The sequence below is a fragment of the Dipodomys merriami genome, unplaced genomic scaffold (assembly GCF_024711535.1).
Source record: "Dipodomys merriami isolate MVZ:Mamm:240054 unplaced genomic scaffold, mDipMer1.0.p SCAF_8, whole genome shotgun sequence".
NCBI classification, from domain to species: domain Eukaryota; kingdom Metazoa; phylum Chordata; class Mammalia; order Rodentia; family Heteromyidae; genus Dipodomys; species Dipodomys merriami.
In genome coordinates, this window is record NW_027206401.1 from 20809978 (window position 1) to 20837303 (window position 27326).

At 39.3% G+C, this 27326-nt stretch overlaps 1 protein-coding gene across 5 annotated transcripts in view; it reads left to right on the plus strand.

Moving 5' to 3' along the window:
- The window catches only part of Map7 (microtubule associated protein 7), a 139591-nt gene that overhangs the window by 48057 nt on the left and 64208 nt on the right, over positions 1 to 27326 (plus strand). The window contains exon 1 of one of the 5 annotated variants that reach the window (XM_070010634.1): positions 13120 to 13290. The exons of the other annotated variants lie outside the window; for them this stretch is intronic. Within the exon in view, the coding sequence (XP_069866735.1) occupies positions 13284 to 13290 (7 nt within the window). The 5' untranslated portion in view covers positions 13120 to 13283. Of the gene's footprint in view, positions 1 to 13119; positions 13291 to 27326 lie in introns of those variants that run through there. 5 annotated transcript variants of the gene reach the window in all.

Here is a 27326-nt window from a genome sequence, read left to right on the forward strand (position 1 = left end):
GCTTTCTTATGATGCTGACCTTATACACAGAAATAATTTGCTCTCCAGATCATTTTCCTTCCTGTGTGTTGTGTGAGTAATGGCTGCCCACTGTCTGACGTTGTTGTCATGATAACTGGGTGATGCTATTTAATAGATGGGGTTCAGGCAGCACAGAGTGAGAAATCTAGGTCACCAGTCATAAACAGCTTTATCCCTGGAACAAGAGGCTTGCTGCTTGTTGTCATCTGTCTTTGCATAAACAACCCATCCTGGCACTAGAAATCATTGGCATAAATTGGGTCAGGTGTTTGATTAAAATATATGAAATTGCCCTGAATAACTTCTTTTGACCTAACACGACAATATCTTCTTGCTCTGCTAAACACCAAGTACAATAAAAGAACCTGTTTAGTTTTTAGAATCTTACGATCTAATTTGTAAGCTCTTTTATTTAAAAAAAAATATATTGTCTGTTAAAAGCAAGCCCAGTAGTCTGAGGATTTGTATAGTTAGTACCTTTGACTTTCAGATATTGTGTTATTAATGGCAAAAATGACATAGGGGCTGGCGACTCATGCCTGTAATCCTAGCTACCTAGGAGGCAGAGATCTGAGAGTTGTGGTTCAAAACTAGCCTGGACAGGAAAGTCTGTGAGACTCTTATCTCCAGTTAACCACCAAAAAGCTGGGAGTAGAGATGAGGCTAGTTAGATATTATTTAAATAAGAATAGCTTTTCTGTGTATCTCCTACTTCACATAATTAAATGATTAGTTTTTGGAATTATTAGAATTTTAGCTACTAAAGAAAATCTTCTGATGCCTACTAAGTGGGATGTTGTAGGTGTTAACAGTGATTTTCTTTTTCTGTTCTTGGCTCCTCAGATGCCAGTTGTATTGTGAAAGCAAAACTTAATAAGCACAGGATTAATAATCACGGCATGTGATTGTTGAACGCTTAGACTTTTGCATTTTTCTGTGTGACTTTCCATGTAGACATAGAAAGGTTTCTACTTGCTACTACCACTTGAAATATCTTGTGTCAGATGATGAGGAAACATGTAGCTGGAAGTGGAATTGGATGTCTTCTCTGCGCTGGCTGTGTCCAAGTCAGAAATGTCTTGTGAATCTCTGAGTGTAATTGATAATTCGACAAGTTTGGTGCCTTGATCTTGCTGTTCTTAATAAAGGGCTTGCTTGTTACCTTGGCAACTGTCACTGGATTTTCACAACTATTTTATGAGAAATAGATGTGAAGTCTTCCAATTAGAACACAAAGCAAAGGGTATCCGCTATTTCTTTTTCATTTAAAAGGTAACATTTTCCCCAAAGGTATCATTTATTGAGTTGTAAATCATTCTGAAATTATTCTGAAACAAATATGGAACTCGTAGTTTTGAGCAAATATTACCATTTCTTTAATCAGTTTCTCGTGTTATCTATAGCTCTCTTGTAAGTCTTTAAAATTATCTGTGGTCTTCTATTTCATGATTTGAGTTTTTCATACCCTCCAGATGTGAATTCTGTGTGTGTGCATACATGTGCACTCGCATGTGCATATAGGTTGGTGCTGGGGCTTGAACTAAGGACCTGGGTGGTGTCCCTTAGTATTTTTACTTGAGGCTGGAATTCTACCACTTGAGCTTCCACTTCCACCTTCTTGATGGTTAATTGGAGATAAGTGTCTCACTGACTTTTCTGGCTGGGCTGGCTTTGTACCTTAGTCCTGAGATCTGATCTGAGCTTCCTGAGTAGTTAGGATTACAGGCATGGGCCACAGGCACCATGAGATTCTTATAGTCTTCAAAGCACTAGATACTCAAGGTCTGCTGAGATGTCATCACCACACCTATCAGTCTTTGCATTTCCATAGTGCTGGCAGCTAAAGCATTTTAACTGACATCAGGAAGAAGCCAGGACTGCGTGGGGGTCTGTCTGAAGGACCATTAGGGTCCTAAATGTAATAAATTTCTTAATAGTGTTCAGGAACATAGGACGACAAAAGAATTCTCCAGGCTATTCAGTTGCCAAATTGTTTAAACTGAGTTGTAATGCTAGGTAAGAATGGAGAAGAAAAATAAGTTATCATTAGTGTGGAGGGTAAAGTACAGGATAGTCAGGTATTTGCTGGTTAATAGCAATTTAGGAAGAATAAGTGTTTTGTTTTGTTTTTTCTACTTGAGGATTCATGAGTTGCTTTTCGTCTGTAAGTGGTCTATGAAATTTCTTACCTGTCATGACAGCATGCACTGATCCCTTCTCCCCCCAGTGATGGTGTTCTGAGATCTGAGGACCAAGGTTCAAAGCTAGCCTAGGCAGGAAAGTGCATGAGACTCTTAGCCCCAATTAACCACCAAAAAGCTGGAAGTGGATCTGTGGCTTAAGTGGTAGAGCCTTGAGCGAAAAGCTCAAATTCCTACTCATGTCCTCTATTTCCTTTTCTTTTTTTTTATTGTGAGAATACCATACAGAGGAGTTACAATTACATGGGCAAGATAACGAGTACATTTCTTATCAAGCATTGCTGCCTCCTCTTTCTTTCCCCTTCCCATCCCTTCCCATACTCCCCCCCTCTCCCCACCTGATCCTCCCCAAACCCCCCACCAAAGTTGTAAAGTTCGTTTTTCGACATAACAACTTGTACATCTCATTGTTGCAATGGGTCCACCTGTATCCCTAGTTAAACAATTTGTTTTTTCCCTTCCTCTCCACAAATTATACCAACATCAAATACTGTGAAATCATGGGTTATACCGTGGGGGAGGGACATACAAAGCAACAAAGAAATCATCTTATAAATGTGTTAGAAACAATTGCATTGTCCTCTATTTTCTATGATGCATTATTATTTCTTTAGCATATACAGATTTAATTAAGAATTACCTAGCATGGGCTGGGGGTGTGGCTCAAGTGGTAGAACATCTGTCTAGCAAGCGCAAGGTCCCTAGTTCAAACTCCGGTAAAAAGAAGTACTTACAATGGAAAATAGTACAAGCCAAAAATTTGTTGCTTGCCTGGAAGAGATAATTATATTTTAATTTTTTTTTTTTTTTTTGGTCAGGTGTGGGGCCTGAGCTCTGGGTCTGGGCACTGTCCCTCAGCTCTTCAGCTCAAGGCTAGTGCCCTACCACTTAAGCCACAGTGCCACTTCTGGCTTTTTCTGCTTATGTGGTGCTGAGGAATCGAACCCAGGGCCTCATACATGCAAGGCAAGCACTCTACCACTGAGCCACCTTCCCAGTCCCTATATTTTTAATTTTAAAAAAGGAAAATTTTGTATCAGTGATGATTTTTCTGTTCATAAAATAATTCACATGTAGAAATACATTATTTCTTCTGCTGTTTGATGATTAAAAAAAAAAAGAGAAATCTTTCTCAGTAGACTGCCAAAAGAGTGTCAACACTATCTTCAAACTTTAAAAAGTGAACAGAAATGTGAGAGAAGTTAATACTTAGCATATGGTCCCCTCACTAGATACAAAGAAAAAAAACTGAGAAAGCTTATACAGGAATATTATCCAGAAGCTACTTACAATTTTACAAGTTATATTATTGAAGATGAAAGTGTAGAAATTTTCTGTTTTTGTGAAGTGCTGTAATTAGCTGAATGTGAACTAGTGTCAAAGTAAAGCGATAGTGCCCTTTATGTGCAAAGGCTTTTTTTTGTGGGGGTGGTGGTGGAGGATGGCTTTTTCCCAGAACACATCTGTCTCTTAATGGATTCTAAGCTGTGTCCATTAGCATATGCATCAAGACCACCTCCCTGATCCAACTCCTGGCCTTCTTTCTGTCATCACTAACAACTAGAGCACAAAATACTATGAACAGAAATAAAATACTCCAGGCGTCTCTCCCTCACTACTTCCTAAATATTTTTAAATGCTTCATTCATTCATTTCTCTGTGTGTGTGTGTATGTATGTGTGCGCCAATTCTGGGGCTTGGACTCCGGCCCTTAATGCTCTTGTTTGTTCAGCTTTCATGCTCATAGCTGGTATTCTACTATTTGAGGCATGTCTCTAGTCCAATTTTGCTGGTTAGTCAGAGATGGAGTCTTGTGGACTTTGCTACCAGGATGGCTTCAGACTGCACTCCTCTGATCTCAACCTTCTGAGTAGCTAGGATCACAAGTGTGAGCCACTGGCTCCTGGCTGCGTGCATTTTTCTAGTGAGAAAAGTTATCAGTTTATTTAGAAAATACAGAAAACAATTTAAAAATTTAAGTCAGCTATCATCCTACCATCTACATATATAGCTACATTAATGTTTTTATATATTACTTTGGCTTTTATAAACTGTGTGTTTACAAAATCAGCATGTCATTACATATGTGGCTTATTTGTAGCTGATAGTGTCAGAAACATTTTTGAGACATTCTTCTGAAATAGAATGCTACATTCTCTTATTTGAAATTTCTGTGTTTCATGGGCAAAGAAATGGCAGTTTATTGTTCCAACTTGCATTTATTTGATTACGGGTAAACATTTTTATATACTTACTAGCATTTTCTTGTTTTGCATAAATCACATTTTTTTCTGACATTTTCTGGTGTATTTTCTTTTTTTTTTCCAGGGCTGGGAATCCAGTTCAAGGATATGAGCATGGTAGTCAATTGCTACACCCTCAAGTCCTTCTTCTCCCATTTTCTTGATGAGGAATACTTAGCTTTCTTTTCCTGACCACATGTAGAAGATACTAGCATTAGTCATTTTATGTGGTTATGGGGTTTTGTTGTTTGTGTGTTTGAACTTTGGTTATTTTTTTCCTTGAGTTTAGGTCAGATCCACAGTACAGTGGTTCTAAACACCTAGCTGACCCACCTATAAACTCCAGAGACCTTTAGGTGAACCCTAAAGCCTGAGCTCCGGCACCTTCACCGCCTGCAGGCCGGGGCAGGATTAAGGCAGCTCACATTCACGAACCTAACTAGGTCAGGCTACAGTGGCTCTTGCAGGCTGTGGGGCTATTTTCATCAATGTTTTGTTTTTTTTGTCTATGAAAATTAAATTGAGAAAAGCTACAGATGCTTCCCATATGGTGCCTATTAGTAAAATTATGTACAGAAGATTTCATCCAAAAAAACAAAACTAAGTAAATTCACTCACATTATTTAGGGATATAAAGGGCTGTGCAGGAAACTTCCAGCCATCAGGGCAACAGTCTCCTCTGTCTCCAGGTAGCCTTCAGCCTTCTGTCCTGCTGTGGGGCTTGCCAAGACAGGAGCCATCTTTCTCACATACACAGCCTCATCTGGAGGCTTTCCCCTCTTTTTCCCCCTTCACACACCATTTTATTCTAATTAGCATTTGATTTCTGCATTCTTGCTTTCTTGTGTTGATTTTTTTTTCTGTTAAGATTAGTAAATTGAGCAGATAGTTGCTCCAGTTTTGCAGAACATCCAAGATTTTAGTGTGGACATTCCAACAGTTCATTTGGATACAGTAGGATAGACTGTGATGGTCTGTCAAACCCTAATAATACCATTAGCTGTATTTGATGTTTCTTGAGGTTTAGGATAAGGGGGGAAAATATCCATCTGCATCAGACATGTGGAGCCTTACTAATGGTGTTTGCTATCTATTTTTGCCATGTTTGAAGATGCATTATGGATTTATATTCAAAGCATAAAAAAACTTAAGTGAAATTGATTATTAAGCCTTCAAATTTAGTTACCTTCTCCTAAGGCAATCTGGTGACCTTCTAAATTTGATTTCCCCTAAATTCTCCATCAGGATGTTTATGTCAGTACATTTATCTCATAAAGAGAATTTACAACTACATTTTGTTTATATTATAGAAGATGTCATGTTGAAAGTATATCACGTATATAACTTGTGAATATACAGTAATGACATTTGCAAAGTGTACCCTCAGACTGCTCTCCCAGGTTGTTAAATACTAAAGAAAATGAGGTGAATCATGTAAATTTGGAAGAATTCATTAAATTGTTTGTTTTAAGGATTTCTCAAAATATTGCATAGGGTTGTATGTATTGTCATTCCCTAAAGAAAGAAACACAATTCATGCAATTTTCAAAATGCATTTGATATCACAACATCCTTCTCAGAGAACACCTGGTAAAGGATATGCCATAGCATTAAAGATACTGTGATAATAGTTCAACAGGGGCTTATCTTCTAGTGTGAGAGCCCGTTTCCAGCACTAAGGGGTGTTTGCTTCAGAAGTCTATACATTAAAGAAGCAATAACAGTGAATGTAGCCTGAATCATGCAAAATAGGAAAAATCAAATTATGAATTTTTTTAAGTCAGAGATGTAAGATGTTCAAGAGTTTCTTCTGCATATAGACTATATTTTAGTTCCTTGCAGTAACCTAGAAATTTTACTCTCCAATTCTGAGGAGAATACCAAAACAATTACCAGTTTGATTTGAGGAACTTAACAAATACCCCTTTTGAAACTAGGTCAAGTTTCTCATCTTAATTTCTGATCTAACACTGGACTCCAGCTGTCCGGCTTTCCCATTAATCCTCCCTACCAGTGAAATCCCATCTGAAATACACTGTAATTAACCTGCAAGCATTGGACAGCAAAGGCAGTGAGTGTCCATGTTATTTGGTTTGCCTTCTAGAATGCCTTTTAGAATTCATAACAAAGTGGGTGGAGATACAGTATTTTGGCAGAGTCTTTGCATTTAAAGAAGCAATTGACTTTTTTTTTTGACTTTTTATTTTTATTTATTTCTTGAGGAAGCAGACATGGAACCCAGGACCTTGTGCTTGCTGGGCCTGTGCTCTATCACTGACTTCATCTCCAGCCTTAATAAGCAATTAACTCTTCCAGCAGTTTCAGCCTCAGTAATCCAAAAATCCAAATATTTTGCTGAAATGTTTAGTCAGAACTTCTGCTTCCAGCTTAAATTAATAATGTCAGTACAATTATTCCTTAGCCAGCATGAGTCTCACAAGTGCCACAGGAAAGCCGATGTGAGCTGATCGCTCATCTATGTAATAACAAGAGGAAAGATTGGGAACCCTTGATCATAGGTTCAAGGTAAAAGTATCCATTTAGAAAACGAATGTACATTTTATTGATTTTACAAAACTATAATTTTGACCACTATGGTGAATAAAGTTCAAATGTGATAGGAGTTTATTTCTGCAACTTAAAGATTCTAGTTTATTTAAAAAAAAAAGATTCTAGTTTATTGCACATGTGGTCTCTAAGAGGCCTTCCACTAATATATTGTTCCTCCTTCCTTGAAGAAAACAAACATGGAGCTAGCTGGGTATGGTGTTTCCCACTTAGGAGACAGGAAGATGAAGAGTTAAAGATCAGCCTGGACTATCTAGTGATAGTGCCTCAAAATAAAAACAAAAAACAATAGTATACACAGCTTGCTTTTACTTATAGCTGCACAGAGCCCCCCTTTAACTGATGTTTCTCTTAAATACACAGCACTTATAGCTGTCACCACTGTCCAAGGTACTATAAGATTAACAGGCAACAAAATCCTTACCCAGAATCTCAAAGATCATTTCCTATGGGGACTGTCTAAAGGAAATAAAAAGCAAGTAAGATAACTATTAAGTAATACTAACATGAAAAACAATTAGTAGCAGTTACTAGCAAATGAACAGGGTGTTTTAATTGTGTATACTAGATCTGTGTATTTTCAGCTTTTACATTTTTCAGCCAATAATGAACTGCATAGGATTTCTTATAATATGAATCTATTTTTACCTTTGTATAACTATAAATCATAAGTAAAATCTGTTTCTTAGCATTTACCTCTTAAGATAGCAATGGCGGGCTGGGAAGGTGGCTCAGTGGTAGAGTGCTTGCCTTGCATGCATGAGGCCCTGGGTTCGATTCCCTAGCACCACATAAGCAAAAAGAAAAAAGCCGGAAGTGGTGCTGTGGCTCAAGTGGTAGAGTGCTAGCCTTGAGCTGAAGAGCTGAGGGACAGTGCCCAGGCCCAGAGTTCAGGCCCCACAACTGGACCTCCCCCCCAAAAAAAGATAGCAATGGCCACACTGTTGGTTTATTAGATAAGCATTAAATTCTATCAAACACCAAGAATTTAATCTGCATCATTTTGGTAATAGTTGTCAAATCTGGCTTATAAGAGTTTTATGTGGGGGCTGGGAAGGTGGCTCAGTGGTAGAGCGCTTGCCTTGCATGCATGAAGCCCTGGGTTCGATTCCTCAGCACCACATAAGCAAAAAGAAAAAAGCTGGAAGTGGCACTATGGCTCAAGTGGTAGAGCACTAGCCTTGAGCTGAAGAGCTGAGGGACAGAGTTCAGGCCCCACGACCGGACCCCCCCCCAAAAAAAAAGATTTTTATGTGAAATGTTTGAAAGTTTGCAAGAAAAAATTAAATTTATAATAAGGATAGTATACTATAAGTATTATCTTTTTCAAATTTAGGGCTTGGGCAGTCTATGTGCATTAGATTGTCAAATAGAACAACTAGATCTTCATCCTTTGTTTGTTATTAAACACATTGCTTCCACTTTTTTTTAAATCTTTTCTAAGGAATACAAAATAATGCAGGATTATATAACTCTCTGTGGAATAAAGCTTTGTTGCAGACAAGAGGGGGTAGAGTAGGAGGGGTGGAGGTATTTCTCAAAGGGTACAAAATTTGAGTTAGAAGAAAAATGCGTAGAGCATGGTGCTACCTGCTTGTAATCCTAGATGCTCTGGAGGTGGAGACAAGAGGCTAGTATGGTCAAAGGTATTGGTGAGGTCCTGTCTCAAAAACCAGAGGTTTATTTGACTTAGGAAGGGAAGGGGGACAACAGAATGATGAGACAAAGGACAAGGGGAGAACCAATGCCACAGCGACATATACAAGACAATATGTTGGACATCATCTGTACAATTTGGGGAGGCGTGGAGGGGAGGTAAAGTAGGAGAAAAGTGAGGGGAGGGGTAACAAGCTTGACAAGAAATGTACTTATTACCTTACCTATGTCACTGTAACCCCGCTGTGCATCACCTTGACAATAAAAAAAAAAATTAAAGACAAAAAAAGAACCAAAAGGCTAAATCCTAGTTACTGTTAAAAAAAAAAAAAGTTTGGGGAACCTAATGTAGGTGTTGAAGGTGTCAAAAGACAAAGGAGGAGGCTGCAATGCTTCGTAAGAAATGTATGCATTATCCTGCCCATGTAATTGTAACCCCTCTGTTCTCAAATAAAATAAAATAAAATAAAAACATAAAAAAAATAAATAAATAAAAAGAAATTTCCAAACAACAACAACAACAAAAAAAAAGACAATACTATATTGTATATTTAATAATTGAAATTTGCTGAGAGAGTAGACTTTAAGTGTACTTTACACACAGAGAATAATAAAGTGAGGGTATGGAACTAGTAATTAACTTGATTGTGGTGAGCATTTCACAGTATATACATAGAGCAAATTATTATGTTGTACATCTTAAATATATACAATTTTATTTGTCAGTTATAAAGCTGGGAGTGAAAATAAATACGACTACCTATATCATAACCCTAAAGAACTTCTGCTGTTGTAGAAAAATGAATGGCAGGAAAATCCAGAAAAGGAAAAGAAATTGCAGGATGAGACATTGCAGATTTGGTGACCGAGTACTTAAAGGATGTGAGCTTCTTCCACATTTTACCATGTTTTCTTTGAGACCCATGTCTCCAGCATGGTAGGTCATACCTTGACTGCAGAGCAGTTGAAGGCCAACTCTGGGGACAGGAGATAGGTGGTGGGCAAGAAGTAAATGGACATGGGAAAGAAAAGTGTATATTCCCCAGTTCTCAAGCTGCACTGTAGTCAGGTTCCCAAGTCACAACTCCTATTATTAAATGTTTATCACATTTATGATTTTTAGCAATTACCTTATGATGTCAACCTATTTTTTATTTGCTTTTAGTTTGTAAGGCAAATCTCAGCCGGGAGCCAGTGGCTTATACCTGTAATCCTAGCTACTCAGGAGGCTGAGATCTGAGGATCGCAGTTCAAAGTCAGCCCAGGCAGGAATGTCCATGAGACTCTTATCTCCAGTTAACTACCAGAAAACTGAAACTGGTACTGTGGCTCAAGTGGTAGAGTGCTTGCCTTGAGCTAAAGAGCTGAGGGACAACGCCCAGGCCCAGAGTTCAAGCCCCACGACAAACAAACAAATATATATATATATATAAAGGTGATATGCATAGGGGTTACTGTCATATAAGTCAGGTTATGAGTACATTTCTTTTTGTATAATGTCACCCCTTCCTTTGCTCTTTCCTAGTTTTTCCCTCCTGTCCCAACCCACAAGTTGTATACAAAGTTCATTTTCAATATACTATCTAGGTTTATGTATTTTTTAAATCTCTATTTAGAAGATGTTTGCTAGCCTGGCACTGGAGGCTGAGATCTAAAGATTATAGTTTGAAGCCAGTCCAAGTAGGAAAGACCATGAATGAGACTCTGATATCCTATTAGCCACCAAAAAGCCAGAAGTGGAGCTGTGGCTCAAGCAGTAAAGTGCTAGCCTGAGCACAAAAGCTCAGGGACAGCACCCATGGCCCTGAGTTCAAGCCCCAAGAGTTGTGAGTGTGCACGCGCATGCGCGCACGCACACACACACACACACAAAATAATAAAAATTTAAAAAAAGATGTTTGCCATTCTCTTAAATTGTAAGCTATCAGTGTGACCTTTATCTGTCTGTCAATATCTAGCATTGATAAGGTTTTGCTGTATCTTAAAATATGAAACAAGTAATGGAGTGATAAGCCAAGGACTTGGAATATAAGAATGATGTGTATAGTCAAGATTGTACTTCCTCCCAAGGTAGTTTCTAAGCAATGTACAGTTTAAGATGACTCAAGTTGCTCACAGCCACTGCTTCTTGCTTGGGGCACAGCCATCTTTTGGAGCCACTTGTCATATATAAAACCCTTCATTCTCCTTCTTCTCTTGTTAGCATTCAGCTGTTGGGTTTTTTGTTTTTGTTTTTTTTCCCTTGATGAATGCACTACCATTTAGTTATGAATCTCTTGTTTCCCGGGAAGAGTGGTGCTCTGTCTCCACACAATGTCCTTGCCTATTTCCCCTTTCTTCTCTCCTCATGGTACCAGTCCTTTCCCATCAGCAGGCTACCCTGGCCTGAAAGCTTCCAGGGTACTCGGAAGTGAGAAGTCATCTCCTTCCTTAGAGGGCACATGCTACAAGAGAACAGAATGAGGATTAAGGGTCCGCCACTTACAGTCATCCTGTACCCCCCAGGGACACCTAAGCCCACAGATACTCAAATCCCTATAAAAATTGTCCTTTTGCAGTAAGCTACTCACAGACTCCTTGACCTTCTACAGCATGTCTAGAATTCTCATAGTACCTAATACAATGTAAATATTATATTAATAATCCGTCTGTATTGGCTAGGGAAAAAGTCTGTACATGCTCAATCCAGACACAATTTTTTTCCCCAAATATTTCTGATCAGGGAGTTGGCTAAATCTGTGATGTGGAACCTGCCGATACATAGGTCGCTAAGACTAGCTTCAACTAGTTTTTACACTTGCGTCTCTGAATCATCTCTTCTGTAGAATTGGCATAAGAACAGGGTTATCATGAGATTAGATCAGTCACATATGCAAAGGTCCTTAGAATAATACGTGACACCAAAAAAGATCAGTAAATGTGAGCAACCATCCACAACAAAGAATTATATCCAGTCTAAAAGGTCAACAGGACCAAGTTTGAGAAAGCCCCACACTAGAGCAATGGCAGGCTACTTTTGTCGATGTGATTGAGCAAGGAGGATGGTGACAGTAGCAACTGGGATGTCAGGTCCCTGGCAGAGACAGGATTTTCTAGACTGAAACTAGCACTCCACTGTCTGGACTTTGAAAAGCTTTACAGAGGTGCTTGCAGCAGGGTGCATTGGTGCACACTTGTGATCTTACTACCTTCATGGGAGGTAGAGATTGGTGGATCACAGTTCATGTCAGCCTGGACAAAACATTAGTGAGACTCACAAAAACAAACCTATGATTGTGACTCAAGCTTGTACTCTCAGCTGCCTGAGAGGTGGAGGTAGGTAGATCTCATAGCACAACTATTTGGAAAACAAACTAAAAACAAAAGGAGTAGATCCATGGCTTAAGCACACTTGTCTGGCAGGTCTAAGGTTCTGAATTTAATCTTTAGTTCTATCACAAACTAAAATAAAATAAATAAGATTTGTTGAGGAATCTAGTAATTGTTTGAGCCTTATCTATCTTAGAAATCCTGATTGCCCATTTAATCTCTACGGGGCTATTCAAGCTAATCATAGAGACTTGAAAGATTTTTATCTTTTTTTTCTCCAAAAACAATTATATATTTTATTTTTCAAGTTAGGCCCATAGCTTATCCAAACTCATTAGTTTAATTGGCTTTAATCTACATTCTGGCTCCTATGCAAGAAGGGCCAGGTAAGCCCTTTTAACGATAAACCTAGGGCAAAATTGTGGCAGATATTGAATTCAAAGGTCACAGTGAAGTTTATCATTGACTGAAAAAAGCAGGTAGTTTCTGAGACTTTGGATGTAATGAATGCAGAAGTAATTTCTAAAGCTTCAGCATTTGTATTCTTTGGTTCTTTCTCCCCTGTTAGAAGACCTATAGAAATTTCCAAAGTAGCTAAAGCAAGTCTGTCCTAGGTTTCTGAACAAAGCACGTCAACTTCACTTCATGTGGCCTCAGTGACCCTGTGTCTGTCTTCAGCTGCAAAGGGAAAGAACAGAGGTCTCTGCCTGACTGATTCTCAATGGCTGCCTTTCCCTTTTGCAGATTTTTCCTCTGGTAAGGGAACAGAATCAGCTACAACCTCGAGGGCTTTACGCGTCATTGTTAATGAATCAGAAAACCAAAAGGCAGAAGAGTCTGGAGACATGCTACTTGGTTGCTTTTGGGAAACCAAATTTATTTTTAGTGTGTTTCATGCTCGTAGTTTTGGGGGCTGGGCCTGAGTGAGTCCCTGAGATTAGGGCATTTAACATGCATTTCTTCACCAGGCAAGGCCTCCCCTGCTGCTGCCCAGACCCCTTTGAGCTTCACTGGCTCTATTGAACAGAGCCATTCTCAGCTTTTACTTTGGTTCAGTGAGCAGGGTTACTGTTTAAACTCGGTGACTGCAAAGTTGTAGGTCTCATTGCCCTTTTGCTTTCCTCCCAAGTGTACCTCAGCTGTGAGATAATTGTAGTCTGATTAACTGGGCTTCTCAGATCCTTTGGTCTTTCCTGGCTGATGGACTCAAAGCAAGAAGAGAGAGACATGCAGATATGTGGCAGCGTATTCAAGAAAGAAGGGTTTATGGATTGGAGACGCTAAGATGGACTGTAAGTTCTTTGGCCCAACATGTCCTTTGAAAACTGTAGTAAGGATCTCTAGGAACCACATGATCTTTAAGCCTGTTCTGACAATTAACACAACAGGTGTTAAGTACAGAGTAGGAAATCTTTTAATCTTTTTTAAAAACTATTTTAAAAATAAACTTTATGGCTTTTAATATTCTTCCAAAAAAAAGAGTAGAAATTTTAAAGGATCTTTTCTTTTCTTTTCTTTTTGTCGGTTGTGGGGCTTGAACTCTGGGCCTGGGTGCTGTCCCTGCACTCTTCAGCTCAAGGCAAATGCTCTACCTCTTGAGCCACAGTGCCACTCCCTTAAAGGATCCTTTCAAGTTAGGGTTTATATATCTGTCATGGTGATCAGAAGCCATGCAATAGCTTTTGTGAAAGCTAAAGGCAAAGATGATCAATCTCCATTTTCCATGTTTCTGGGTTTTTTGGTGGCAGAATCAAAAAGGAAACTTAAATTCCTAAGGTCTCCTTAAGAAACTGCTAGATCTACATAGGGCTGCTGTCTAAAGAAAACGAGCATCATTTATTGATAACTTCTTAATATTTCTGTCTAGATTACAGCAAGATGATTTTTGGAAAATGGTTGTTCTTCTATTTACCCATATAAATTTGTGCATATTAAGAAGTACTCCACATTTCGTTGCTTGACTTTATTTTAGCTTTTTATGAGAAACACTGAGTACATTTCCCACTTGTCTTTCCTCATCAAAAATGCCTTCATTTCCCTGCCATGTAGCCAGTGAATCACAGACAAGTTTTACCGAGAAAACTGCAAGCACTGGAATCTTGTCACTGCATTCTGGAGAGTTGTTTTATCATTGTATTTTCTTCTCTACAAGTTTATTTAAATACAATTTTTCATAAAGCTTAAGTTATCAGGATATAGATGTAGTGTTCACTAAATTACTTGCCTTTTAAATTACACGTCTTTATTTTATAGGTTGCTTTTTTATTACAAAACATCTGCTTTAGGGAAGAAATAAGAATTTTCTGTAGCCATGGTACAGTAACTAGTAAGAGACAAATAACTGGTGCAATTAAGTGATTCAAAAAAGTTTTGTGGCTATGAAATAATAGAGTCAGAGCAGCATATTAGTAACACCTTTGGGAGCTAAGTACCAGTAGCTCATATCTGTAATCCTAGACTCAGGAAGCTGAGATCAGGGGGTTGAAATTTAGACTCCAAAACTCTGAGTTTGTCTATTAGATCTAACATTTACTAGTCTTGTGATGGCAGAAAAATTATATTCTCTGTCAGTATTGTTATACAATGAGATACTCTCAAATTTTTAGGGTTGTAATAAAGTCTCTCCTAAAATGTTTGGTCAGCTGACTTCCAGATTCTTTCTACCCTAAGGAGTCTATTTTATAGAGATATCATTTTTTCCTTTCTGGAAGGCAGCTGTCCTCTGTCCACCCAGTGGCTATGTGTGCTCTCTGTCCACAGAGCAGCCCTGCTGCTCATCCACCAATGTGACAGACAGGCATGGGGCTGAGCTGGTATTCACCAAGAGTTTCTCTGTATCTGGCCAGTAAGGGCCGGTGGCCCATCAGTGCGGCTGCTGGCACTTGCCTTTTCCCACTGCTTTAATGCTTATGAGTCTGCTCCACACTGGAATGGAAGCACTAGAAGGGTAAGGGATGCTGCTAGTTTCCTTCACTGCTGTCTCTGGGTACCTAGAATAGTACATTACTGTCAGTGGGCATCAGATGAACTCATCCATCTCTAGTCTTCAAAAGGATGGGCAAGTAGAGCAGGCAACATTAAAACTTTAAAAAAAAATAAAACCCCAAAAATTATCTTTTAAAAAATAGATTCTGTCTTATATGAAATCTGTGGTTTTGGACTGGGAATGTAGCTCACTTACGTGTAGAACATTTATGTGGTCCTTAGTTCCATCCTTAGCACTTCTTCTCACCCCCAAAATCTCACTGCAATGAGACTAGCTTTTTTTTTTTTTTGTCCCGTAGCTGGCAAACCACTGCTGCTTAATTTCAAGTTTTAGAAGAATAAAAACTCAGCATATCTCAGAAATCGTCATATCTTGTGATGATAAATGATGAACAATGTTCCAAAGAGAAGAGAAAACCAAAAAGACAATGTCATGATGTAATACTGGATTGTGTAATTTAACTGTTCTATAGCAAAACAGGCAGTAACCCATGGGGAGCAGGAACCCGCAAGGGTGAGTCAAGGACAGAAGTTAAGTTTTGCTTTCTAGGAAATACATGTTGCCCAGAAATCTTGTATTCTAGCCAGAGCTGTGGAAGCTTAAATATAAAAATCTGCATACATGTCGTAGAAATAAGATAGAGTTTAAAAAAAGTAGAAGAGCCAGGTGTCGGTGGCTCATGCCTATAATACTAGCTACTCAGGAGGCTGAGATCTGAGAATCACAGTTCAAAGCCAGCTCAGGCAGGAAAGTCCATGACTCTTATCTCCAATAAATCACTAGAAAACCGGAAGTGGCGCTGTGGCTCAAGTGGTAGAGCACTTGCCTTGAGCTGAAGAGCACAGGGACAGCGCCCAAGCCCACAGTTCAAGCCCCACAACCAACAAAAAAATAAAAAATAAAAGGAGTGGAAGAGACTGGAGTCAAAGGTAACCACAGGTCACACTTAAAGGTGCCTAAGTTCTGAGACTTAACACTTTCTAAGGTAGTAAAAGCCATCAGTTGTTTCTTGGAGTGTTTTGTTGAGTCATTGTTCTCTGAATATTCTCTGAATTCTCTGAAACTTTACTCCTGAATTGCAAGCATTTGTACAGCATTTTGACACTGTGATTTATTTTCTTACCAGAACTTCAACATGAGTAAATAAATTTTTAATTGGGCTTTCAAAACTTTGGTTAAGATTTTTCTCTTAAACTGGGCACCAGTGGTTTATGCCTGTAATCCCAGCTACTCAGAAGGCTGAGATTTGGAGGATTGAGGTTCTCATAGCCAACCAAGGCAGAAAAGTCTGGCCAACTCCCATTTCCACTTACGGAGCAAAAAGCTAGGCTAGAATGGTAGAACACCAGCTGCGACCAAAAAAACTGAGTAAAACTGAGCAAGAACGTGAAGACTTGAGTTTAAGCCCTAGTACTGGGGGAGATGTTAGTACATAAGAATACAGGCATAGGCCAGGCACTCTTAACTCTTTACTGCAATCCTAGCTATTCAGGAGGCTGGGCTCTGAGGTTCATGGTTAGAAGCCAGCCTGGATAGACAAATAGATTTTTATCTCCATTAACTGGCAAAAAGCCAAAAGGGGCAGTGTGACTCCATTGGTAGAGTGCCACATCTGAGTGGAAAAAGCTGAAGAACCGTATGAGGCCCTGAATTCAAGCCCTAGTAGTGGCACACACACACGTGCACACACACACAAATTCCAAAGAATGAATACATGCATGAGCAACAAGTTTACGGCTACTTAGCATATATAGCATATATATACTTTTCAAGACCAAGGTAGGGAATTTGTTCAAAATATTTTAACTTGTTCACTAATGTCCAAAACTCCTCTAATAGTAATGAAAGAGGATAATCTAAAACTGTTTAAATGAAGTCCATGTTTCAAGTTAAATGACTTGATTTGTAGCATGCTTCAAAATGCCCATTGCAATTCTTAAAGACATGGTCATTCTTAGTTAGAAATCACTTTCCTTCAAGGCATAGTCTGTTAAAAAAAATAATTCCAGAAACCTTTTCTGCATTACATAAATCAGGGTATTTATTTTTGTTGTTTGTTACAAGGTCTTGTTATGTCTATGGCCTATTCTACACTCAATTTTCGATTCTCTTCCAACCTCAGCCTCCCAAGTGCTGGCATAAACCACCCCACCCAGCTTCATAAAATGTTCTTAATATCTTATCGCAGACAGAATAAAATGATATGACCTAAAGAGCAAGTAATATGTGATAAACGGCCAAGAAATTAAAAGTTAATATTTAAGCTTTCTACTTAACTGGATCTAATATCAACAATGCAAAGGTTTCATGTTTTTCTGTAACAACACTTACAAAGTCAAAGATTAACATTTTTATGTAACATTTGAAGACTTCCTAGGGCTGTGGGCATATGCTTAGCATGTTGGAAGTTCTGAGTTAGATAACCAGTACCAAAAAGAAAAGACTTCTGATTTGGAGCATTTGCATTTTGTAGTGTATTTTTCTGATTATCAAAGTAGACAAATATGTGAGCATTGAAGTATGGTGTTTCATATATTAAGTATTTAAAAGTAGACAAAGGGTATTAACATTAAGCTAGGCCCTTGTGTTAAAAGTAGCTCTCAATGATATCAATTCTATACAGTGTTTCTGGTATTCCATATAAATTTCCTTATATGTAACTAATAATACCTAAGTTGATTAAGATCCAGAATACAATCTAAACATTGTTTGCATCCTAATGAGTGCGTAATGGAAATGGTATGTTCTCATCAGACCTAAGAAGGTCTGTGTTCTTCGAGCACTATTAAATTAATTGTGGGCAGTCTTTCAAGAATTTCCATGTTTTTAATCCTGAAGTGGATCTTGGATTTAGTTTTACTATGGTGTTTGTCATGACATGACATTACTCAGGAGTTTCACTGCTACCTCATTGTAATGGATGAGCTAAAATGACCTCTGACACTGGGTGCCTTGGGCACCCAGGTTCCATAGGTCACAACCCAGCAAATTGTAAATTGACTTATGTTGAAAGATTGGAACACTACATAAGACCTTTCTTTCCTAGGAGAAATAAGACAGTCTTTTTAAGTGAAAAAGCCAGCAGAATATCTGGGTGTCATTATTTATAACTGTAATCCCAGCACTGAGGAGCTAGAGGTAGGAATATTGTTAGTTCAAGGCCAGTCTGGTCTACAAAGTTCTGGACCATACTAGAAGATTCTGTCTCAAACCACTAACAAAACACAGAGCCCTAACAGATCAGGCTTGCTTCTTTTTGCTTTTTATGATATGTAAACTAGTTTTAGTTGGGGAATTGGGTAGATTAGCCAATTTTAAAAGACAAGGATAATGTTGGGAGTGTGTGTGTGTGTGTGTGTGTGTGTGTTTGTGTGTGTGTTTTCCTTGGTGAAGGTCTCAGGGATGGAGTTCCCTCAGTTGAATCTTGGTTTCAGATCCTTTACATCCTGAACAAAGAATTGAGCCAGGGCACAGACATCAGAGACTCATGGATTTATTGAGAGCAAAAGTGCAAGAACAGTCTGAGCAAAAGTCCTACTGTTCCAAGGGTAACATTTCTTCCTGCCTTTACTGGGGCTTTGTGTATGGGGGTGGGGGAGATCAGGAAAAATGGGTAGGTGATTGCATAAAGTTAGGGCAATCCTTTGATTTACAGTAATCCCGATGGATGTATTGATTAGCAGATGAGGCTTATGTAACAGATGGGTGTTCACACATGCCCACATTATTTCAGGATTTGCATGTCCTTCACAGAAACTGGGCAGTTGTGACCTGAGATCCTGGTATCATGGGGCCAAAATGTCATTGTAAGTTCATCATCCCTGGCCCCATGAATGTGCAGTAGGTGAAGTTCTGCTTTGCTGAGAATTATCCGGTTATCAGGTTATCAGGATGTGGCACCAGTTCAGCTGGCTGAAAGAATTTTATCAGCAACTTTTATCGGCACCTTTTGGTAGTCTTTTGGAAGGATCTTGGGGCATCCCTTAGGCAAAGGTAGATGTGTGGGCAGTTCTTGAGGGTAGCCCTGACCACCATGAATCTGTACTACCTTCCTGCTTCAGTGGCAGGTAAAAACTTCACCCATTATTTCTCCATTCTGAGGCAGCCTTAGTGGTCTTCTCCTGTATCTTCTTTCACTATCAGTGTATATAATTATATTCTACTTGTTTTTATTAAGGATTATATTATGAGCAGTTGTGCATGATGCTGTCTTTAAGTACTTTCATTTTTTTTCCTGGTAGGTAATGATCCCACTGGCCATTATTGCTTTTGAGTTTTTGCAGTTATTTGTATTTAGTGTATAGCCCTTTTTCTATTGTTTAGTTATTTTCTCAACATAGCATCTCAGAAATGGGATCCTGTGCTTGATTCAGCAGCACATGTGCCAAAAATCGCAAGTAGAGTTGAAGGGTCAATAATTTTGAACTTTTTATTTATTTATTTATTTATTTATTTTTGGGTCCGGTCGTGGGGTCTGAACTCTGGGCCTGGGCACTGTCCCTCAGCTCTTCAGCTCTAGGCTAGCGCTCTACCACTTGAGCCACAGCGCCACTAACGGCTTTTTTCTTTTTGCTTATGTGGTGCTGAGGAATCGAACCCAGGGCCTCAGGCATGCAAGGCAAGCACTCTACCACTGAGCCACCTTCCCAACCCAATTTTGAATTTTTTAATGGCGGTGGATAAATACTGCTAAATCCTTAGAGTTATGCCAACATAACAATACGTTATAAGCCGGGCGCCTGTGGCTCATGCCTGTAATCCTAGCTACTCAGGAGGCTGAGATCTGAAGATCGTAGTTCAAAGCCAATCAGGGCACGAACGTCTGTGAGACTTTTATCTCAGAAACTGGAAGTGGTACTGTGGCTCAAGTGGTAGAGCACTAGCTTTGAGCCGAAGAGCACAGGGACAGCACCCAGGCCTAGAGTTCAATCCCCACAACAGGTAAAAAACCAAGCAAAAACAATACGTTATAATTCCACCCAATTCTGGAGATCAAACTTAGGCCTCATACATTCAAGGCACACTCTCTACCACTAAGCTATATTCTCAGCCTGTTTTACTTTTTAAAAAATTGTGTTAAGAACGTTTACCATCTGGCCAGCCCTCTTAGGTTTAAAGTGTATAATGCAACATTGCTAACTTCAGGCACAGTACAGCCGAGATGTGTAGAACCTGTTCATGTTGTGCAATTGAAGTTTGGTACCTGTGAATAGCAGCTCTTCACCCTCCCCCTCAGCCTTGGCAATCACCATTCTACTCTGCTTTTTATGAAATTGTCAGTTGATATATCTTATGGAAATGGAATCAGGTGTTGGTACTTCTGTGACTCATATCTTTCTCATAGTATACTGTAACCCACAGTAAGCCACATTGCTACCTGACAGAATTCCTTTTCTTCAACTACTCACTAACTCTGACATCCTGACTGTTAGAAGTAATACTACAGTAAATATAGGAGTGCAGATATTCTCTATGTTGGCTTGATTTCGGTTCTTTTGATTTTTTTTTATTTTGCTTTGTGTTTTACTGAGCTAATTCTAGGACTTGAACTCAGGGTCTAGGTGCTATCCTTGAGCTTCTTTTGCTAAAGGCTAGTACAGTCCCATTTCAGGCTTTTTGGTAGTTTGTTAGAGATAAACTACAGGCTCACACCTGTAGTCCTATCTGGAAAGTCTGTGAGATTCATATCCAATAAAACCACCAGAAAACCAGAAGTGGTACTGCGCCTCAAGTGGTAGAGTGCTAGCTTTGAGCTGAAGAGCTGACGGACAGTGCCAGCTCCAGAGTTCAAGCCCCACGACCCACAAAAAGAAAAAGGAAAAAAGAAAGAAATAAAAAAAGAAAAGAGTCTCAGACTTTCCTGCCCATGCTGACTTTGAACCTTGATCCTCCAATCTCAGCCTCCTGAATAACTAGGATTACAGGTGTGAGCCACCAGTGCCTGAATGATTTCATTTCTTTTGGACAAACACCTCCATAACTCTTTTCTAGTACTTGGGTTGGGTTTTTTTTTAATTTTTTGAGGAAACCTCTTACTATTTTTGATAATCACTGCACCACTGGCATTTACAATGGCATTTATATTCTCACCTACAGTATATAGGACTCCAGTTTCTCAATGTCAGGGCTCCAGTTTTTCCTTGTCTTTGTCAAGATTTGTTATCTTATTTTGTTGTTGTTAAAACAGGCATTCCAATAGGTGATGCCTCACTATAGTTTTAATTTGTATTTCTCTGATAATTTGTATTTCTCTGATAACTAGTGATACTGAGCATCATTTCATATGCAATAGGACCTTTTTAATTGTGGGTTCCACATTTAATATTCTCTTTATGTTATATCTTTATTCAATGTGTATAGACATTGTCATTTTCCCCTAAAGAGTACAGTATTACTATTTACATGGCATTGTATTGTTTTAAATATTGTAGTTCATCAAAAGATGATTTAAGTCATCTAGCGATGATGTAAAGTATGGATTGTGTAGTTTACCAGGGACTTCAGCATCCCCAGATTTAGGCATTCTATAGGGTTCTAGAACCAATTCCCTATAAATACTGAGAGCCTACCATGTCTATTATATGTCATTGTCAAATGAAGGTTGTATTTTTATGCTATAGTGAGGGCTTTCTGCAGTGGTTCAGTCCCTGTGACAAGTTTCTACCTGGGTCCCAGGCCTTCTGCAATATCCTTTGAAACCCATGTGGAAGAAGCCATGTCCCCATAGGTCTTGGGTTCTATATGCCTGCAGGATATATCCTGTGGACACACCAAGATGTATAGCTTTCATCCTCAGGGGGGATGACGTTTGTAGTCAGACTGGGCTACATGGGGAAGGTGAAATCCCAGGAACGTGGCCCAAGGCAGCTCTGGGCATCAAATATGTTCTTTACCTTCTGGGCCTTCTTTATAGCCTGAAGGTATAACTGGAATGTCTTATCTGCAAGCCTTTCCATTTTCTTCCATTTTCCTGATGAATAGCACTTGCTACCTTTCAGCGCTGAAGTGTCTCTAGCTCAGCCATATTCTTAGTATTCTCCCCAACTGGCTTTTCTACCTTTTATGTGGTTAGAATGAGAGGTTTCAAAATCATTTTCCACTGCTTCTCCTTTAATTGTAAGTTCCCTCCTTAAAGGTTTGTTCTTGCATCCCCTATATTAGTTAAAAATAGCCACACAAGGCTGAGATCTGAGGATCACAATTCCAGACCAGCTCTGGTAGGAATGCCTGAGAGACTCATCTCTATAATTACTCACCAGAAAATGCCAGAAGTGAAGCTGTGGCTCAAGTGGAAGAGCACTAACCTTGAGTAGAATAGCTCGGACGGCTTCTAGGTCCTGAGTTTGAAGTCCTAGGACCGGCACTAAAAAAAAACAAAAACAAAAACAAAATAATAGCCACACAGGCTGGGCTTGGTAATGCAGCTTGTAATTCCAGCCATTCAGAAGGCAGAGATGGGAGAATTATGGTTGGAAAACAGACAAAAAAAACTAACAAATAGCTAGAAGCATGGCTCAACAAAGGGTTAGAGGCATGGCCCAGTGGTATTAAACTACCCTAGCCAGCTCAAGTCCCTGAGTTCAGACTCCTCGTACTCCAAGGAAACTCATACTGCAAGGAAATAGATCAAATGGTCTGGGCGTGTTGCCATAATACCTTTATCTCAGCTACACAGGAAGGAGGAGGAGGTAGGAAGACTGCCAGTCAAGGCCAGCTCAGACAAAAGACCCTAAGTGAAAAACAAATCAAAGAAAGGCTGGAGATGTGGCTTAAATAGTCATTGCAAGTACAAGGACTGGACATCAAACCCCAGTACCACCAGAGAGACAGAGACAGAGAGACAGAGACAGAGACAGAGACAGAGACAGATTAGCCACACAACAGCCTGAATGCTTTTCTGCTTAGATATTTCTCCTGTCTGACAGATGTCCCAATTCCTTACTTAGGTTCTGCCTTCTATAAAGCCCCAGAGCATGAAAAAAGTCTGCCTAGTCCTTTGAGGTTGCTTAACAAGGATGGCCTAGAACTGCAGGCCCCAATACTTGTTCTTCATTTCTCTTTGAGACCACATTAGAATGGCCTGGCTGTTCCTCTTACTACCACTATTCTGACTATTGTTTCAAGCAAGATTTCTGCCTAGCCAGCTTCACAGACATCCCTCCCCAAGTCTGCTACCATGAAAAAGGACATGGGATAGGACTGGACCAAACTGAATCCATATTCCTCCTCATAGACATGTTATCCATAAGTCCTGGACTGCAAGTGAATGGCTTGGAGAAAAGATAAATATAAAATGATGGCTGGTATGCCAAGTTTTTCTCTTGCTTTTAGTAAACTTATGGGCCCAAGTAAGGAATTGGTGCTTTTCAACAAACAGTATTACCCTCAACCATTACAATTTTATTTTGTGCTTAATGCCCATTGGTGAAAACAGATTTCTTTATAGTTCCTGTTTTAGGCACAGCCTGATCTCCACAGCCAGTACCCTCCCTCTAGGTTCTGCCTTTAATGCCACATCTCACATTCCCCCCTCCTAAACTGAGGACCAAGCCTCCAATGCTTGAAGGACAGACTGTGTCCTAACCATAGCACCTGGCTCCCGATATCTTTCCTAGGGGCAAATTTAATATCTCAGGTAGTTAAATGCAGTCCTTTGGATGAAAAGTAACTAAAGAAAGGCCTTTTGAGTTGTAAATAGATTATGTGGGTGGTATCACATTTTCGTGATCATTTAAATCAAAATTAATATTTAAGGGCTGGGAAGGTGGCTCAGTGGTAGAGCTCTTGCTTTGCATGCATGAGGCCCTGGGTTCGATTCCTCAGCACCACATGAGCAGAAAAAAAAAAAAAAAGCTGGAAGTGATGCTGTGGCTCAAGTGGTAGAGCCCTAGCCTTGAGCTGAAGAGCTGAGGGACAGTGCCCAGGCCCAGAATTCAGGCCCCATGACCAGACCAAAAAATAATTAATATTTACTGGCTGGGCTTACAGATCAAACAATAGTTAAATCTGCTTGGGAGGGTTGTCATTTAGAGTTGGAGGTGGGTAGACTCTCGTGGGACTTCTTCAGACTGGTGATTTGGGAAGAATCTCAGTTTTTTGTGTGACGTAAGACAAGGGGGTGACCAGGATTTAAGTGTCAAATATACTAGCATAATAAAGTGCAGAGGCTGACACTTAAATGTGGAGGTGAGACATTGAAGAACAACAGTTTTGCTGAACAAACAATTTGAAAGAAGACATAACTCTACACAAAAATAACAACACAACAACACACCTCAGCAAAGAAAGACTGGTTTCTTTTAATAAACATTGTTGAAAGAATTGATCCTGATAAATTCTGATATCTAAATTAATTGTAATTACGATCTTTTCTCTTTATGGTGGCTGATAGGAGGTAGTTTCATTATTCCAACACATATTCTAATAACAAGAAAGGCTCTTCACCAATTGGGGAAGGTAGTTAAGTAGCCTAACATCTAGAATCCTTAAACATATTCACTGAATGTTCCCTGGATTTCAGAAGGCATAGGGAAAATTAATTCAACTTAATTTAAAAATTTTAAATTTTAAATTTAATTCAAAGAATTTAAAGGTTTTCTCCTTTGGCTAATTACCACTTAGAATCTTGAGCAGTACATTTGAAAACTGATAGCTTGGATTTATTATAAATTAATGACATAGGATGTTCATTAATTATTAAGCTTTGTTGAAATATGCTGAATGTTTTACACAGGTTCATAGCCAATAGCTGTCATCAGAATGCTTTGAAATTATGCCCTTGAGAAAATACAAAGGGTTTTTTTTTTAACCTCTGCATTTCTAGTTGCTTATTAGTTTTATAGTATAGTGAATAAGACAAAACAAAACAAAACTTTCTGTCCTTCCTGGGTTTTTGTTGTATGGACCACTACTACTATAGCAAGAGACATATTACTGGTGAAAATAAATGGCTTTATTGATACATGTATATATAGAGGAGTTTCCCAGAAAAACTGAGTGAATCTCAAGAGTCAAATCCAAAGGGTAGCTTAAATACCTTGTTAAAGGAAAAGGGATGGAGAAATAGTCAAGAAAGATTAATAAATAAATAGATGTGAGGTCAGGATTTAAGGTCTTCCTCCATTGATAAAAATTTACAGAGATTTTAGCCATGCTGTTCTTTCTTCCTGACAAGAGGAGTCACCCTTATAAGAGAGAGATTTCCTTGACAGTTTTAAATTTCTCTCACTTAAGGTGAACTTTCTATATTTCTAGAGCTTCTCCAGTGCCTCCTGTTTCTTAAAATAATCAGTGCAATGAAATCTTTATGCCAAAGAGGGAAATATAGATATGGTATATTGTTGTTTCCCATGGTCATATTTTAGGTAACATGTTCTAAACTTTATCATCAGTAACCTTCAAAAAAAAAAAAAAAGCAGGACATTATTGTACTACTCAGTGATTCCTCTTCCCAGAAAACAAAAAGCAATAACAACAACCAAATAAAAAACCAAAAGCCAGGATGTGGTAGTGCCCCCCTATCATCCCAGCTACTTGGGAGGAAGAAGTGGGAGTACCGCTCCCAAGGAAAAGCATAAAAACAAAATTAGGAAAGCAAAATGAGGAGGAAGGTGGGGTTACTCATGTCATAGAATTCCTCCTAGCAAGTTCAAGGCCATGAGTTCAAACCCCAGGACTGGCCCAAAAGAATGAAACAAAACCCAGTATTACAGTTTAAGATACATAATCATAAATTGCAAATCGTAATTTAAATATCACGACATCTTTCATTCCCATTTTTATTCCACTGAATAAAAGGAAGCACTCTGAACAAAGAATGGGAAATCTTTAGTGTTAAGTTTTTAAAATTATGTATGATATTGTGCCTCGTTCTCAAAGTGTTAATGTACATGAGAAGCAGTTGAGGAAGAAAAAAGATAAATCCAAGTGGGAAGATAACATAGTGCAGGGGATGAGGCACATTCTGTGAGGGAACCAGTGTCTCCAAGCTGTTCACACTGTGGTCACCAGTGGGAAGTGGTGCCAGATGCCCCACTGGCTTCTCTGAAAAGAAAAGAGGCAGTTCTCGGAAGAAATACAATTACTCCCAGTACTAACACGAAAAGCGATTCTGTGTAATGTTCAAACGATGACCTCTGCAACACCCAGACAAGAGACACAGCAGCCCACTTTGTGGGAACAAGATTCATACTTTTGCCGTTGTTGATTGTGGGCCTTGAATTGAGGGTCTGGGCACAGTCCCCGAGCTTTTTCACTCAAGGTGGGTGCTCTACCACTTTGAGCCACGTCTCCACTTCCAGTTTTTAGGTGGTTATTTAGAAATGAGTCTCACGGCCTTTCCTGTCCAGGCTGGTTTCAAGCTGTGATCCTCAGATCTCAGCCTCCTGACTGGTAGGATACAAGTGTGAACCACCAGCACCTGGCAGATTTTTTTTCCTTGTCTGATAAACATTTTTTTTTAATTGTCAAGGTGATGTACAGAGGAATTTCAGTTAGGTAAATAAGATAATGAGTTACATTTCTTGTCTACCTTGTTCGTAACTTGGTAATGCAAATGCCAGTAGATGTTCTTGGTGTTACCCCAAAACACAGGTTGATCAGGCTAGCCCCTCATTTCAAGCATAATTCAGTTTATGGCTGTGCATGAATGTCCAACATTCAACTTAACAGATGGCTTCGTGTAAGGGGAGAGATGTTTTATGCCTAGAAAGATTCGTTGTATGTTTCTTCTGGTTGCCTAGAAAGATTCGTTGTATGTTTCTCCGGTTATAGTATAAAGGCTTACATATGCATTTGTCTTATATCCTGATGATTATATATGCAGTGTAGAAATGAATATTAAAACATTGTAGCCAGGCTTTAGTAGCTCCAATCTGTAATCTTAGCTTCTTTGGAGGTAGAGATCACAGCTTGAGGTCAGTCCAGGCAAAAAAAAGTTTTCCAGACTCTGTCTCAACCAATAGCTAGGCCTGGTGTTACACCTTGTTATCCCAGCTGTTGAGGGCACAATGGCTGGGTGCAATGGTGTGTGTCTTGTCATCCCAATAACATGGGGAAGCTCATGTGGGAAAGTGAGACCATCCTGAAAATAACGCACAGATAGTAGGGCTTGAGGTATGACTCAAGTGAGAGAGCACCTGCCTAGCAAACACAAGGCCTTTAGTTCAATTGTCAGTAGCACCAGTTAGAAACCATTGCAAATTGAGAGTGGAAATAGTGGTACATGCCTTGTGGGAGGTTGGCTTGAACCCAAGTTCAAAACTAGCCAGAACAGTATAGTAAGACCTTGGTGGGGGAGGGGGGCTAAGAGGAAGATGGAGAGGGGGGGAAGGAAAGAAGGAG